Source organism: Panthera onca, chromosome F2 (genome assembly GCF_046562875.1).
Source record: "Panthera onca isolate mPanOnc1 chromosome F2, mPanOnc1 haplotype 2, whole genome shotgun sequence".
NCBI lineage: Eukaryota > Metazoa > Chordata > Mammalia > Carnivora > Felidae > Panthera > Panthera onca.
In genome coordinates this window covers 45,028,559-45,046,829 of record NC_138356.1, presented here as the reverse complement: position 1 = coordinate 45,046,829, position 18,271 = coordinate 45,028,559, and the positions used below count along the sequence as shown (strand labels likewise).

The window sequence follows — 18,271 nt, the reverse complement described above, 5'->3', positions numbered from 1 at the left end:
CTTCTACAGTCTAACCTGGGAACCCTTCCTCTGAGCTTCCTTCCTTTGCACCCTGTATACCCTCAAATCATAGAATTTATCACACTCTATTGTATTTTGTCTGACTTTTTCACCAGATTCTAAATTTATTGAGAGCAGCATGGGTAACTTTTATCTTGTGACTTCGTTGTCTACCTAGAATACATGCTTTGTGACATAGCAGGTAATAAAATAAATGGTTAATGTATGTATATAAAAAGTGGAAGTACATAATTTTTATTTGCATTTTTTGATAACTAGGAAGTTTGAGGTGGACATGTATATATTGTAGATCACTAAATCTGAATAAACTTTGAGAGGAAAGAAGAGAATTATCTCTCTCTTATCAGCTTGAGTGCTACCATGTGTTCAGACCTGGGTGAGGCACTGCATGAATGAAATCAAAAGAGGGAGGGACTGGTGTTATAATTTGCTTTTTCTTTGACAACGTGTTTCTTTAAATAATCCATTTATATTCATAATTCATCATATTACATTTTTAGCCGAATTTAGTTTTGGGGAAACAAAATACAAATCCTTTAGGTTAGTATCTAAAATGCTAATTTTGAACTTTACTGAGTATAGTATGGCACTAGTCCAACACAATCTGTTAAAAATTTTCCTCTGGGTCAGATCTAAGTTGAGAAGAATGAGGTAACTTTAATGTGAACCCAGATTGTACTTCAGTCTTTCTCTTCAGTGAGTTGCCAAATTCACAATTCCATTTGTATCTGGAATTGGGGAAGCTGAGTTTAATATGGATTTTTGCCAATGATAGCAAATCTTGGCAAGATAGTCTTGTTCTCTGTGCTTAATTATATAGTTTTATTATAAAGTCTTTCACATGTTTATTTGGAGGTACCTCTCATATATACTTTATTCTTTTGGTAGTTAATCATTTATTGTCAAGTCTTCCTTCTTAGAAGGCCAGCTTACATTTTTATACATTACCATTAGCTCTCTAGTTCTGTCTCTTTGCTAGATTTGTAGACTTTAAAGCTGTGCAGGTGTCTTAGGGGTCATTACGTCTAAATCCTGCTTTTTGGAAATAAAAAAATCTCAGTGAAGCTGAGAGAGACTGAGTTTGTTACATATTAATTCATCTCATTTATTGACTGCCTGCTCTGACACTGTTTTAGGCATTGGAATATAGCAGTGAATGAAACAAAGTTCCAGCTTTTCAAGTGTTTATGTTGTAGTGGACAGAGACAAATTCTTCTCAAAAACTGTGACATATAGTCATATACAGGTGCTGCTCTACAAGAAGAATAAAACAAGATAAGAGGGATACAGAATGACAGGGGTGTTTGTGATACTATATATATGATGGTCAAGATAGGGCTGATAAAGTGACCTTTAGTAGAGACCTAAAGGAGGTTAGTAAATGGGACATGCAGATTTATGGTGAGAGTGTTCTAGCCAGAGGAAATTGATGTGGCAGTATGTTTGGTGTTTAAGGAACGAGGTGGAGGTTTATGTGTCTGGAATTGGCCAGGAAAGGGAGAGAAGTAGGAGATGAGGTCAGAGAGGTGGCAGAGGACCAGATCACATAGATCACATATGTGAATTGTGTCTCAGTTAAGCTGTTATATAATAACTAGTGAATTAAGTTGGATGGGTTTTAAAAATAATAAAATGGCACTGCTGTTACTTCTATTTTATGGTGAAGACCTAAGGTTTGAGCCTAAGCCATATAGCCATTCAGGGGTAGAACTGCTACTGTTGTTTTTCAAAACTTTTTTTTTTTTTTTTTTTTTTTTTTAGTTCTTAGTGTCCTTCAGTAAGGACTTTCCTTTGGGATGGAGTTGAGGTAAATCAGTATGTTCAAAGAACCATATTTAACTGGAAGTCTTTATATCAACACTTCCAATATAAATTTCGGTTTTACTTTGCAGAAGTGACTATGCCTGATACTGCGGGGATACAAAACTTGAGGCACTGTATCTATGCTTTTAAGTAGTTTCCATGTTGTCCAGGGCATTTAGAATGAGTTTATAACTAACCAAAGTACTGGTTAAAATATGGGAGGTACTGAAATGGAGGCACATACAGTGATAATACTTGCCTTACATTATATGTCCTAGAACGGTGTTCTCAGTGTTGACTACACGTTAGAATTGCTTGGGAGACCAAGCAATCTTCAGGTCAAGTAGATTTGAATCGACTGACTTCAGGTCAAGTAAATTTGAATCTTTTATGGGTGGAGCTAAGCTCTCAATGTTCTGAACTTCTTTTGACATGACTCAGTTGGTCGTTGGTTCCTTTCTCTAAGGGCCAGTAAGATGTTTCAGGCTCACCTTGTAATTTCCCTGCCCCATGCACAAAACAGGTTACTTTCCCTCACAGACCCCATGGTGACACTTCAGACCCCACATCCTGAACACACTGTTCTCTTTTCTATGACTCATTAACTCATTCTTTAGCATTCAGGTTAAGTCTTAATTTTTTTTTTTTTAACCTCAGTTTGGACCAAGTCATAATGCCCAGTGTTCACATATATATTTGTACTTACACTATTTTATTGAAATGATCTGGTGTGCATTCTCTATCCCATTAAATTCTAAGCTTCTTGAAGAAATTCCTTTTTTTTTTTTTTTTTTTTTTTTAAGAAATCCTTATATTGCAGGTATGGATACATTTTATGTGCTCAAAGCAGTTGGTTGAACTGGTCACACATAGGAATTCTAATTTGGGAGATTGGAAAGAGAGTAGGCTGAGAAAGTTGCTTAACTTTGGCTCTTATTCACTTCTGATTTCTTCTTTAGCCATATTTTATGAATACTTTTGCATTGTATTAAAGGGACGTGATATTTCAACCTGAAGAGATGGAAGCCATGAAAGGTGTTGGAATTTAAATTATGTTTGTGTGAGGTGGTTATAGAAGCGGATTGCAGTTGGCTATAAATTCAGCAGTGGTTCTAAATGAAGCCTTGGATCAATTGCAAGTACAAGTGGGGTTTTTTTTTAATTATTTTTTTCATGTTTATTCCTTTTTGAGAGGGAGAGAGACAGAGCATGAGTTGGGGAGGGACAGAGAGAGGGAGACACAGAATCTGAAGCAGGCCGCAGGCTCCGTGCTGTCAGCACAGAGCCCAACACGGAGCTGGAACTCACAGACCATAAGATCATGACCTGACCCTAAGTTGTACGCTTAACCGAGTGAGCACCCAGGTGCCCCTCAAATACAGTTTTTACAAGTTTAATATATACAGTGAGTAGCCTTGAGAATAAAAAATGTAAAAAGAGTCTTTTGCAATCTTGTAGACAGTTGCTATTGTGAATTGATATTTTGAATTTTTGAGATTCTGTACCATCTTTCAGTCTTTATTGCTACATTTTAGTGACATTGCCACATGTCATTACTGAAGGTAATCATTCAGAACAACAGACTGTTGCTTTATTTTCTCATTTTCACTTAAAAAACAAAACAAAATATTTCGTTGTGATTTTGTGATTCACCATTTGTTATCTTTATAGTAATAAGTTTCTCCATTTTGTTGATACATAGCAGTTTACTTATCCATTTCTTAATTGTTTGGTATTTTTTGTTTGCAGTTTTCCACTGTTACAGAAAGTGAATTCTAACCATCTTTATACAAATAGCTTTCCATCTTCTTTTTTGGAGACTGAATATACATTAGGGGGCTCGTATCTTATGATAGAATTATCTGTGGCAGAAATTTAATAGAAATCTAGAGGTGGTGTGAAGTAGCCAAGGAGCCTGGTACACCTGAGTTCCAGTGTTGACTAGCTGTGTGACCTTGAATAAGGTAGTTTACTGCGGGTCCCCTTGGTAAAGTGGGGTTAATTTTTGTGCATTTGCAATGTGGTCGGTGCTGCTGCATGTATTTTACGTGTATTAACCCATGCAAGCTTCAGACCGGCTCTGTAAGGTAGGTATGATTATTCCCATTTTTAATATGTGAAAATAGGCATAGAGAAGTAAAATAGGTCATGTAGCTGCTTATGGTGGCAGTGCTGTTGGACCCAGTGCTATCTAGGGCTGGCTCAGACTTCTAGAGCCAGTTCTCTTATTCACTCTGTACTGCCAGGACATCAGCTGCATCCCTTCCCTTAATTTGGTACCTCGGCAGGCAAAATGGCCCTTATTGGACAGATTAATGAGTATTGAAGTTCCTGCAGTTGGAGTTGGAGTGAATTGTTAGGTCAGGCTCACAATACTTTAACCCTGTGCTTACTGTAGAAACTGCACCCTGATAACAAGGTTCACTCTGGGTTTTAGTATTCTGTCTGCTTCAAAATTGCATTTGAGGGAGTGGTAATAAAAATGTAGATTTGTACTTTTGTGTTCACATCTAATAACCATTTTGTTATCCTTCTCCTTCCCCCCCCCCCCCCCTTGCATCTCCTTTCTTAATACTACTTGGCTAGTGAGGATTTAACTCCTTGATTGCTAGGCAGTTAGAGTGCTAGAGTCTTTTAGACCCAAAAAGGACCCTGAAAAACATGTAGTCCAATGTCATCACTTAAATGAAAAAACTGAAGCTGCATGATCAGCCAGAGGACGATTGAGAGCTCAAGCCTGTTTTTCTGACCCAGATCCAGTGTTGGCTTCATTTTGTTGTGTTGTTTGCCATCTTATTTGTGTAGTCTTTTAAAAATTATTATTCCTATGTATCATTTTTAGAAGCTATATATTTTTATTTGACTTAGTAGCTTCCTGCCTATGGATTATGTTTGCCAGCAAGAAAAATAAACAGCTGTGTTTATTTAGTTCTTTGAAGTTTTATAAAATGCTTTCTCATTCCTTATCTCATTTATTTGTTATGAAGATAACCTTTTGCTCATATACCTGAGGTTCTTGAATAGTGGCACAGATTCCTTTGTTATTCCGACATTTCCTTGCTTCTGTATATTCACAAACCCAGCTACCTTAGCTTCAGGCATATGTGTTGACTCACTCCAATGAGATTGCAGAGTGCAGGCATTGTGCTTGCTCAGCTCCAGCTCTTTCCACATGTGGGTGCTCCTGGAGTCTAAGGCATGAAATTCCAAGCATGGAGTGAATTATTTGTTTTGAGGCACTTACATTTTTTGGCTTCTTTAGACTATTTGTGATCAGGGAAGTTCTTTTTAAAACATAATCAGAGGTTCAGGGGCACCTGGGTGGCTCAGTTGGTTGAGCGTCCGAGTTTGGCTCAGGTCATGATCTCACAGTTCGTAGGTTCTAGCCCCGTATCAGGCTCTGCGCTGAGAACTCAGAGCTTGGAGCCTGCTGAGGATTCTGTATCTCCCTCTCTGTCTGCCCCTCCCATGCTCGTGCCTTCTGGCTGTCTCAAAAATGAATAAACGTTAAAAATAAATTAAAAAAAAACTCAACCAGAGGTTCAATATATAGTTAAGCAACACACTGTGTAGCAACAAATACAAGGAAAATCATACTGTTTATTGTACTAACATTCTTCAATCAAAATGGTGTTAGAGATAAGATAAATTATATGGCTGTAAAGTGTGTCCATGCGATTTGGTTGGTGGCAAGGGAGGGAGTGAATTGTTAGTCTAAGGCTAGCCACTGATTGCTAAAACTTTCTACAGCAGGGGCCTATTACCTAATTAGCTCATACAAAACCTAGGGATTCTTAAGAAGATCCTTTATGATTCATGATTAGGTTAAATTAGTTGAACAAAGTTAAGCCTGTGAGAAAATCTGCCCATTTGTTATTGATTATCTAACCTAAAAAAATAGAAATAAAAGGTATAGTGGTTTTCCTGGAGCCTTTCGGAGTCTCTGCTTTTGGTAGACCATATAATGAGACTTACTTGTTTGAACTATATGCAGTTCAGTGCTTGTTTGAGACTAGAATGTGAACCTTTTAGGATTGCTTTATGATAGTACTGGGTAAATAAGAGTTAGGGTTCAGTTTTTTTATCCTTGAGTTTCTAATAGCTACTGCTGAGGTGAGCCTTATATGTTAAGATTATCAGAAGATAAGACTGCAACTTATTGACTCAAAGTTCAAAGGAGAGCATTAGCTACAAGAACATAAATCACTGAGTTGTTATCCATCAGTTTGTAACAAGTGCAGATGAACAACATTTATCTAGACAATCTAGTATCATTTACCTGCAGTTTGAGGTCAGTATATAAGGGCTTATGTGGGTGCTTTGAACTGTTTTGCAGAGATGAGAGTTCAAATTTATTTTTATTCTTTAATTGAAGTAGCAGGTGGTTTTGTGTACCCTTTCCAGCAGCTGATATTAACCCCATCTTGCCCATCCTTGAAGCCAGATTAGGTTCTGTTTCAGCTATGGAGCTAGGATGAATTAGGTTATTTACAGAAGAACTTTATTTTCCAGCATTTCATTGTTTGCTGTTTGTTTGACGTGTTAATTCCCCCCCCCCCCCCTTACAAGCTGACTGTGAGCTCTGTGGCTTTGAGATATATGTTTTATTTTAAAATCTGTTAATAGCAGGGCTCACAAAGTTGAATACTTGAAAGAACCATCAGGTAAAGTAGATAATCGAGCCAGACTAAATGGGGCCCATGTACAAGGGAGAACGTACATCCTGGGTGAAATCAGCCTAATTCCAGCAGATTCTTACCTTTTGGGAGTGTGAACTTGATAGTGACTGAACAAAATATGCCCACTAATGTTATTTGGCCTTTGGCCTATCAGTCTGCAACTTCATTTAGAACGGAGTTTTGAACACACAGAAAGTACTTGATAAATGTCATTTGACGTGCTTATTGTGTCATAAAACTGGCTGTACTGCTTTTGAAAGGACCATGTTAGATGTAAATACGTGTGATATGATGTAAGATGTGTAAGAATGTTCTCTTCTATGAAAGGATTTTCCCCTTTTGAAAGAAGATGAATAGACTAATAAAAGAGATTAACTCTTACCCTAGAATCAACAGACTTGGATATTGAATCTTCACTGCTTTGTCCATGGAAAGTCCTTTGGATCACTTTCCGAGTTAGAAACCAGTGATAACACACTGTAGCAACTTGCTGCATATTCTAAGGGCTTTCAAAAAAATGATGTAGTGAATTGTTAGAATACCTGAGTGCCTTGCAATTAAGGTATTGTTTTTTAAAATTTCTTGAATTCTAGAGTAATCTTTCATTCTTCCTTTTTTTCCACCCCTCCCACACAATGTTGGCAAGATATATTCTTGGTTCCTCTTTTGTAGTATCTCCTCTACCTCATTTCTTCCATTTCATTTCCGTAGAAACCACCCTCGTTTGAACTCTTTATTACTCGTGTTGGGCTATCTGTACTAGCCCCTAACTGCCTTTTCTATTCCATATTTAGAGTGTCTCCAGGGGTTTTGTTCTTGTTTAATCTACTTCTTGGGTCATAAACAACCTAATCAAGAACAAATACACACACACACACACACACACACACACACACACACATTTCTTTTCAGTTGTGTACTTTCTTGCTGACCAAACTCCATATTCTCCATTTCCCTTCTAATCTTCTTATTTCCTATACCTTACCAAGCAGTCAGTTGTTCTCTGCTCCTCCCGATGGCCTGTTTCTACTCTCCTGCTTATCCTTACACTGTTTCTACTAAGGGGAATGACCTCTGTTCCAAATGCCTTGTTATCATTTATTTTATGATTATACTGTTATTTAATTCTTTTATTGTTTGTGCTTTCATTGACAGACTAGGTTAGAAGCTTCTTAAGGGTAGTGACTTAAGGGTAGGGTATTTCCTGCTGCTTCTTTGAGCTCCATTTAATGCTTAACACCGTGCTTCATCTGCAGTAGGCACTTAAATATTTCTGAACTTGATTATTACTTAATGTTTTCCTTCATCCATATTTTTTCTTTGTGGTAAAATATACACAGCATAAAATTAACCATTTAGAAAAAAATTTTTTTAATGTTTATTTATTTTTGAGAGAGAGAGAGAGAGAGAGAGAGTGAGTACAAGCAGGGGAGGGGCAGAAAGAGTGAGGGAAACACAGAATCCGAAGCAGGCTCCAGGCTCGGAGCTGTCAGCGCAGAGCCTGACATGGGGCTCGAAACCATGAGTCGTGAGATCATGACCTAAGCCAAAGTCAGATCCTCAGCCAACTGAGCCACTCAGGCACCCCCAAAATTTTCTTTTCAAGGTTAAATAATATTCCATTGTATGTGTGTATACAGTGTAAACACTATGTTTTCTTTATCCGTTCATCTGTCAGTGCACACTTGGGTCACTTCCATCTTTTGGCCACAGTGAATAATGAGTCTATGAATATGGGTATACAAATATATCTTCCATGCCTTTACTTCTTTTGGGTACATACCCAGAAGTAGAATTAGGGCATCATATGGTAATTTTGTGTTCGATTTTTCAAGGAATCGCCATACTGTTTTTCAAGCAGCTGCACCATTTTACATCTCTACCAGCAGTGCATGAGGATTCCAACTGCTCCACATCCTTGCCACCACTTGTTATTTTCTGATTTTTTTTCTTTAATAAAAGCCATGCTAATGAATGTGAGACATATCTCATTGTGGTTTTGATTTACATTTCTGTAATGATTAGTTATGTTGCATACCTTTTCATGTACTTATTGGCCATTTGTATGTTCTTTGAAGAAATACCTATTCGAGTTCTTTCTCCATCTTTTGAGTTGGGTTGTTGGTTGTTGAGTTGTAGTTCTTTATACATCCTAGATATTAAACCTCTACCACACATAGGATTTGCAAATATTTTCTCCCATTTCGGTTGCCTTTTCATCTTATTGATAGTGTCCTTTGATGCACAAATTTTAAATTTTGATTAAGTCCAATTACCTATTTTTTTTTCTTTTGTTGCCTAGATTTTGGGGGTCACACCCAAGACATTATTGCCAAATCCAATGTTTTGAAGCTTTCCCCCAACATTTTCCTCTAAGTTTTATAGTTTTAACTCTTATTGTTATGGTCACTGGTCCATTTTCAGTTAATTTTTGTATATGGTACAACATAAGAATCCAAATTCATTTTTGTTGCACCATTTGTTGAAAAGACTGTATTTTCTCCACTTAATGGTCTTTCCCTCATTCATTTTTCATTGAATGACCTTCACCTTTATCGATGGTCACCTTTGTGATTGTAGTAAGTTTTAAGGTCATTTCTGTCACTGCCTTACCATAAAGGCTTAAAACTTGCTTATGCTTTCTTCTCTGCTTGGAAGAGGAGGGCCTATGAAGACAAATACGTTGAAAACATCATCAATTGTCATTTCTCTGTTCTCTTACTAGCTGCTTGTTTAGATTCAGTAACCCTCTTTGCTTTGTACTTCACCTTCTGCTTCTTGAAATATAGTAGAAGCATTAGAATACTTTGCTAATCTTTTAAATAAAGGCCTTTTGTGGGTCTAAAATTTTGGTTTTAAGTCACTTAGCCTCTCTGGCCTTTTGATTCCTTTTCTGTTAAATGGTTAAGCTAAATGATGTGTCATATATCTTTTATTATGGAAATTCTATGATTTTAAGATACTTGTGAATGACTTTGAACAGTTCATAAACTCCATTGGAGAGTGGAACAGTTTTATTATAGCAACAAAATACATTAAAATTGGTATCCCCAAGAATATATTATCTTTGTTACTTTTTCTACAGCTGTGGTGTTTTCTCCATATATGAACAGAAGTTTTAAACATAATTATGATTACTTTCAGTGGTAAAAAAAAAACTGGTTTCTGAGTATTGCTGTGGTTTGTAGTATTGCCATTTTTATTTTCTTTATGCAGTAAGGAAATTTGTTTATACATGAAGAGAGAAGACCACCAAAGCCAGGCAAAAAACTGAGAACAGAACAGAGACAAACACCTCCCTTCTAGAAAGTCCAAGAATTCTGCAGCCCAGAAGGGAGTTTTTTGGATGTTTCACCCTAACTACATCTTTGAGGGGCACATGTTTGTATGTTGCATATGCATATATTAAGATTGCCAAAAGCCATTTTTTCCTCATCTCACCTGTTGTGTTGACTGTATAATTATATAAATTTACTTGTTAAACTACAATTAGTTATGGTTGAATTCATTTTACTTTGTAAAATTTTTGTCCTGGCTGTGTTTGCCTCTTGTTTATTAATAACATTATGTGAAAATGAAAATGGTAATAGCAGGGGCTCTTAGGTGGCTCAGTCAGTTAAATGTCCAACTTCGGCTCAGGTCATGATCTCATGGTTTGTGGGTTTGAGCCCCGCATTGGACTCTATGCTGACAGCTCAGAGCCTGAATCCTGCTTTGGATTTTGTGTCTCATTCTCTCTCTGCCTCTCCCCAACTTGTGCTCCGTCTCTCTCTGTCTCTCAAAAATAAATAATGTAAAAAAAAAATTAAAAGAAAATGGTAATAGTGTTTATTGAGTGCTCGATACATTTGTTTTAACTTTATTGTATTTTCATTTTTATATCTTTTCAAAGAAAATGATGTTTTAGTGATAGTATTTTATCAGGAACTATTATAGATGCCCCAAGAGAGAAGTAATTTCATTACATACAGTGATTTCCTAAGAACATTAAGAAATAATTCTCTTGGTTGAGAAAGGATGACTGGACAGCTAGGAGGACAAGGATGGCAGGAAGGCTTTTTAAAACTTTTGAATTTTGAACTTTCTGAATGTATTTAATTAGTTCTAAGTTATTAATACTAAATTATATCATTAATAACAAATTTAAGTGGTATATTACCTTTAATACTTTTAATTTGGAATCCTGATTCATGTAGTTAGAAAAGGAAACAAAAGTTTCCTTGGCTCTATTAGTATTATTTCTAATCACGGTAGTAATTTTATTTATACTTATATATTCTGGATTGCAGAAACAAATTGGACTGCTGCTATCCATTTTGAGCAGGAATACTTATATGAAACTGAAATGGGAAGTAAATCTGGCATGCAATAGCAAAATTAGGGAATATATCTGTTTAATTAGAGAATGTTCCTAATTTGGTAAAAGGGTTAGAATTGCAGTCTTTTTTGGAGACTGATTAAAAATAATAGATAAAATAAAGAATGATGTGCTCAATGAGCTGCAATTCAAATAGAGGAAATTTAATGGGAAATGATTACATTAGTAGCAGATGGACTTGCTTCCTGAATTGCAATCTTACTGGAAATCCTAGAACAGCTTAAATTTGTTTTTCAGATTTAGGGTCTGATAGAAAGATAGAGAGATTTGTTTTTTTGGTGTGCTGTTGTGATTCTTACTTAATTTCTTTTGGCTATTTCATTTTTGCTAGGCTATTTTTATGATTCCCACAAATCCACCACCAACATTCAGGAAGCCAGAACTTTGGTCTGATGATTTCACCGATTTTGTTAAAAAGTGCCTCGTGAAGAATCCTGAGCAGAGAGCTACTGCCACACAACTGTTACAGGTCAGTGCTTATGCCTGAAAGGGAAAGATATTTTCTTCATACCTTGTAGCTTTCTCACATTGACCAGAATTGCTGTGGCTTTTATTAACCAATTTCTCAAGATGTAAACCTCTGAGGAAATATGGATTGACAAAGACACACACACCATTCTTCGCCTACCTGTTCTCTGTGTCTCGATTTTCCTTTTCTGTTTTCCAAATTCAGTCTTCTGTCTTTTCCCTTTTTTCTATATTTGTTGTTGTCAATTCTTCCCTCCAAAGTTGTTTAAAACAAAACTTCTAAAAGGTTCTCAGTGCAGAAATGAGTTATTTTCTCCACTGTTCGTATTTTTTGTGCTTTTTTCCCCTGCTGTATTAGTCCTTGGACCAGCATTTCTTTTTTCACTTTTTGATATACCATAAGGTATATAAATACAAGATCCCTGAGCTCCTTGAAAAGACCTTATGTTGTGTATATATATTGATTACATGATTACCTAAATACTTTCAGTACCCACCCCCAACTACAAGCAGACTCTTTATCCAGAGTGTCAGGAGGTTTTATTTTTTATCTACGTTGGCATTTATTGCGATTAGAAATAATTTAATACTTTTGATAAACATCTGTGTCTTTATTTTCCCAACAGAATTGGCTTAGACCTCTAAGCTAATAATCAATTGATATTTGGAAAATAATTCTTGATATTTGGAAAGGAATTCTTTTTTGACCCAGCAGTTACACTTCTAGAAATTTGTTCTACAGAAAATGTTAACCATTGCTGACATAACTTATGTGTCGAAGTATTCATAGTACATTGTAATGACAGAAGATCAGAAACAACATAAATATCTGCCAACAGTTGGAAGCAATCTAAGGTCCACTGAGAGGAGTAATTGGCAGAGTATACACACCTACACATACATATATGTATATATCATCATAATTTATTATATTATTATATTCATTATAATATTCAATCCTATATACCCACTGATATGTCCTATTAATATATAATCAGTAATATCATATAATAATCATATGTTTAATTATAATGTCTTTCATTTATAAATCGTGTGTGTGTGCGCGCGCGTGCATGCACCAATGCTTGCAGTGGAGTAGATCTGGAAAAATAATCAAGAAACTGACCTCCAGAGTAGATAACAGTATGGCTAAGAAGCAGGAGTGGGATAGAGACATACATTTTGCTGAATGCTCTTTTTGAGCCTTTTGAGTTCTGTGTTATATGCAAATATTGCCTTTCAAGAATTAATTAATTAAAACTTTTATTTTGAGATATTGTCAGCATTACAGAGGAATTTTGAGCACATAAATCAAGGGCCAGTTGGTATTGTTATCATGTTGAGTATCCAAATTATTCATCCCCAAGGAAGACCAGAAAGAAGGAGGGGGGAAGCAAAACAAAAAGTGGGACAGATAGCACAAAAAATGATGGTTAAAATAAATCCAAATATATCTGGTAACTGATATTTTGGATAATGTAACCAGTATTTCTTTGTAGTCTTTCTTCCATAATCTTTTCTAATCTTAAGAAAAGATACTCTGGTTTTTGTTTTGTTTTTTCCCACTTTGAGTATTTAGGATAGAAAAGCAGTTGAGAAATACTCTAGTATAATTCCCTTATTTTGTGGATGAAGGTCTTGAAGCCCCAAAAGGTTAAATGACTCACTGAAGATCACACAGTAAAAGTGACTCTTGTGGGTTTATTCCATTTGTCCCCCAGCTCCACTCTTTTTCCACTCTTTTCTGCCCAAAAAGTTGGCCTAGATGGGCTACATTAACAAGCTCTGTTACCCTTTAGCCTCTAGTTGGGTTTGGCTTAACCATCCTTCTTTATAACAAGAACTGTATAGTGCATATGAGCCAATATTTGCTTTCTTGATTTTTTTTTCTTCCTATTGTGCTATTGTTAACCATTCAAGGCCCTTTGTTATAATGTGCCCTTGCTTGTCTAGCCTCGTAACTGCTCTTTGCTACTTCTCTTTTTCTTCTCTATAAATTTTGAAATAATGGACTTGTAGTTTATTATACAGACCATGCTCTTTCAATCCTCTGTACCTTTTTTCACACTGTTTCCCCCAACCCTCCTAGTTAAAAACCCCCTTCACCAACAGTTTCCTTCTTACTCTTCTTTAATTATTTCTAATTCAAATTAGGTACTCCTCTGGGAAGCCTTCCTCTCTCATCCTTGTTAAGGCTAGTTGTCATTCCTCAGTGTTCCCAAAAGTGCATATCATTTACTGGTATCCAGTACTTAATACATGTATATCAGATAGAATAATTATCGTGAGTCTCATTAGTCTCATTTGAGTCTTATTTGCTAGATGCCTGGAATCCATTCTGTCTCTTAAAGGAGTTTTGCGTATGTCTTACATATTATGAGTTGAATTATAACTCTCAGAGGACAGTCTTATTACCAAGTTTTAGTGGACACATCTATAGCCTACATGTACAGATTATACCATGTTGATTTCTAGACCCTGATAAACAGTTTTTAAGAAATTCATGCTGAATTTTTTATAGTGTTTTTTTCTCCAGGGCACAATATAAATAATTGTGTAAGCTTAAAAGAATCATAGACTGAAAGGATCCTTTGAAATTATTAGTGAACTCCTAGTAGTTTTTAAAAGATGAGGAGATTGAAACCCCAAAGATATTAAAGGACAGGGTTCAAATTCAGCCTAGTGGCGCTAAAGTTCCAGATCTCAAGATGGTCCTTGTATCTGCTGGTGGGCAGCCTAGAACCTGAAGTCAGCTCCTGCCCCAGGATGTATTTCTGTGAGACTGTGAGGTTGACTGAGATCTGCCATTATTTGAATTGACCCCTGAGCTTGACTAGAACAGATGATGTCATGGGTTACTCTGTGAACTCCCATGGAACGTGACTTATTCTTCCATTTCACCAGTTCAACTGAGGAGTAGAACTTTATCTACCTTGCTATCCCTCCCATTTATAGTAGTCAAAATATTTTCTATTCATACATAGAGATCTGTGTCAAACAGTGGTAAAATATTTGCTTTAACCTTTAAACAATTGAGAAAACTCAATAAGGGTAATCTGTTGTATTTACCCTATTTTTGCTCTTTCCATTGTTCTTTCTCCTAATGTTTCACAGTCCCTTCTTTTATTACTTCCTTTGTGTCTAGAGGACTTCCTGTAAGCCATTCTTTTAAGGTAGGTCTGCAGTAAGAAATTCTCTTAGTTTTCCTTCATATGAGAATATATGGATTTCCTTTTCTTTCCTGCAGGATATTTTCACTAGCTATAGAATTCTTGGTTGACAGGTTTTTTTTTTTCCTTTCAGCACTTGAAAAATATTGTGCCACTTCCTCTGATATCACAGTTTCTTATGAGCACTCTACTGTCTCTTTGTTGGATTGTTTTACCCCTTGCTGTTTTCAAGATTTTTTTTCTTTGTCCTAATTTTCACAGGTCTAATTATGTGTCTAGGTATGAATTTCTTTTGATTTATCCTGTTGGGAGTTTGTTTACCTTCTTAAATCTGTAGGTTTTTATCTCTTACTAGTTTAGGAAAGTTTTTGGTCATTATTTTTTCTAATGTTTTTTCAGTCCTACCCTCTTTCTCTTCTCTTTATTATGACTCCATTGATACAAATGTTAGACATTTTGTTTTAGTCTTACAGATCCCTGAGATTCTGTTCATTTTTATGCTAGTCTATTTTCTTTCTGTTGTTCACATTGTGTACTTTCTACTGTTTTATATTACAATTCACTGATTCATCCCTCTGTCCTCATCTGCTGATGAGCCCATTCATTGAGTTTATTGTCATTACTGTATTTTTCAATTCTAACTTTTTCATTTGTTTCTCTTTTATATCTTCTATTTCTTTCTGGAGACTTTCCAATTTTTCATTTGTTTACAAGCATGTTTGTAATTACTTGTCGAAGCATTTTTGTGATGACTGCCTTAAAATCCTTGTTATGTAATTCTTTTTTTTTTTTTTAATTTTTTTTTTTAACGTTTATTTTTTTATTTTTGAGACAGAGAGAGACAGAGCATGAACAGGGGAGGGTCAGAGAGAGGGAGACACAGAATCTGAAACAGGCTCCAGGCTCTGAGCTGTCAGCACAGAGCCCGACGCGGGGCTCGAACTCACGGACCGCGAGATCATGACCTGAGCCGAAGTCGGCCACTTAACCGACTGAGCCACCCAGGCGCCCCCTTGTTACGTAATTCTAACAGCCATGTCATCTTGATGTTGCTGTCTGTTGACTGTCTTTTCCCATTTTAGTTGAGATTTTCCTGCTTGTTGGTATGGTGAGTGTTTTTCATTTGGAACTGGGACATTTTGGGTATTATGGTGAGAGTGTAGATCTTATTTAAATTTTCTAACAGGTGTCCTCTGATGCTGCTTCAGTGAGGGAAAGGGGCCCCATCTCATTTCTGCCAGGTAGCAGTAGAAGTCTGATACCCCCACTTGGTCTCCTTTGACATGTGTGTGCTGGGGTCCCTTATTACTTACTGAACAGGGGTGAGGGCTGGGGCGCATCTAGTGGCCTCTCCTAGAACTGCAGGGCCTCATTATAGCTTGCTGGTGATGAAAGTTCTGACTCTCCAGTGGGCCTCTGTCTGATTCCACTCCAGCAGGGAGGGGGTGGGTTTTTTTGTTTGTTTGTTTGTTTGTTTGTTTGTTTGTTTCATTATTGCCTGGTAGGGGTATAAGTCCAGCCTGCAACACAGTCTCTGCAGACACTTCACACCAGCAGGGTGGCTGACAATTTGTTATACGGCCTGATAGAAGTGAAAGCCCTAGCCTGATACTTGGTCTTCTCTGATACCACCTCAGTAGAAGGATTGGACAGCCTCCAGAGGTTGGAAGTCTGGGTTCCTCATTCAGCCTTTGCTGGTGGGGGAGGGGTCAGTGTTTTCTGTGTAGTGTTTGGCTGGACTAGATTGGTTGTTACCTAAAACTTTTGTCTTGTTAGCTGTCCTTTCCTGATCTCTTGGCTTGAGAGAGTAGGCTTTTGTAGGGTTTTTGTTTTTGTTTTTTTCACTTGTGTCCATTGGTATTTCTTAGTTGTGCTGGCTTCTCTAGTACCTGATCTGGGATAAGTGAGGTAAAACAGAAAACCATGGACCTCAAAGCTGTGTTCTACCCCAAATTCCAGAGTCCCTACCCATTTTGCCACCTTCTCTCCATCTTTCAGAATCTTCCTATGTTTTGTCCAGGGTTTTAATTGTGCTTTAATGGAGAGTTACAGGGAAAAGTATGTCTATTCATTTTGTCCAGAAGCAGAAGTCTCTTCTTCAATTCACTTTAAATTCTTGTTTGCTATGAAGTTTTTTTGAATAAATCACTAATTTGAATTCTGTCAGTTCAGAAATTGGTAATTCAGAACATGAACAAAATTTAAGAGGCACTATCTCAGATTTTAAAAGAGGTAATTTTCAGGCAGCCTTATTTTAAAGATACATGATCAAGAATGTGGTAGGTTGATTTGGGGTATTTCCTGTCACTACAACATTAGTTCAGGTGTTTTATGAATTCTCACCCTTTTTTAGTTAAAAAACATTTTTTTTAATGTTTATTTATTTTTGAGAGAGAGACAGACAGAGTGTGAGCAGGGGAGGGGCAGAGAGACAGAGACACAAAAACTAAAGCAAGCTCCAGGCTCTGAGCTATTAGCACAGAGCCTGATGTGGGACTCGAACTCAGGAGCCATGAAGTCATGACCTGAGCCAAAGTCGGATGCTTAACCAAATGAGCCAACCAGGTGCCCCTCACCCTTTTTTAGTTTTGATTTTCCTTTAGATGCATTTAGAAATAGCCTTTTAGAATTTGGTGTGCTTATCTTTTTCTTACTGATTCTTTTAAAAACTCTTGTGATCACCTTCTTGTCTGATATAAATGTTACAAATAAACTTTTTAATTCATATTTTTTGTCATTTATGCATTTTTAAGTTATATGTATCCAAATCATCTTTTTCTTTTGTTTTATAGCATTGGATTGAACATATAAATATTCTCATATATTACCCTCTTGTTCTCTGTGTTTCTATTTTTTTAACTTTCACCTCCTTTCATCTATCTGGAATTTATTTTCGTGTTTCTGTGATAAAGATCTAGTTTAAATTTTCCCACAAAAGACAGGCATTATCTCAGCACCAGTTTAAAGTTATTTTTCCTCAGTGATTGAAAATGCTATCTTCATAGTATGACTGTTTATTTTGTGTATTATATTCTATTTCTGGGGACATTATATTTTGTTTCATTGCTCTTCCTATTCTTAGAGTAGTACCACATGCTTCTCTAGGCATTTAACAAAAAGATGTAGCTTCTTTTTACTAATTTTTCTGTTGATTCAATCTGATTATAATATTCAGATAGTTTTTAAATTTTTTTTTGCCTATTTTCTCAGTGAGCAAGAAAGCCCCACTATTTCCTATGTCTTACTTATTTAGAACTTAATTCTCTAAAATTGTTTTGAATCATAATGTTGTATTAAGTTTATAACTATGTTTCTTTATATTACGTCCCTTATAAACATTAAATGACTGTTTCATCATGTACTGTTTGAGCCTTCACTTTTATTTTATTTGGACCATTTTATTCTTGATAAATTTTTGTGTTTGACTACTATTTCATTGCCTATCTTTGACTTTTAACCCAAGTTTTTCTTAGTATGCCTCTTATAGAAACATGAGTTAGACTTATTATAAATATATCTTATTTAGAAAGTATGTAGTTGAATTTATCTTGTAATCTAAGTGTCTTTTAGTGCTTAACTACAATACTATTTAATAAATGGAAATTCAACCCATTTATTTACATTGGTGTATCTTAATAAAATTTAAATCACAGTTGTCATGTTTTACTTTTGTCAACTTGTTTTCTCTGGTATTTGTAGTTATTATGTTGCTTTGCATTTTTAATTTTACCATCTGCTACTTTATTTTTATT

The 18,271-nt window shown here is 36.1% G+C and overlaps 1 protein-coding gene across 1 annotated transcript in view; it reads left to right on the top strand.

The window, feature by feature from the left end:
- Positions 1-18,271, top strand: part of STK3 (serine/threonine kinase 3) — a 282,561-nt gene that overhangs the window by 133,890 nt on the left and 130,400 nt on the right. The window contains 1 exon segment of the mRNA XM_078441875.2: positions 11,213-11,350. Within this exon segment, the coding sequence (XP_078298001.1) occupies positions 11,213-11,350 (138 nt within the window).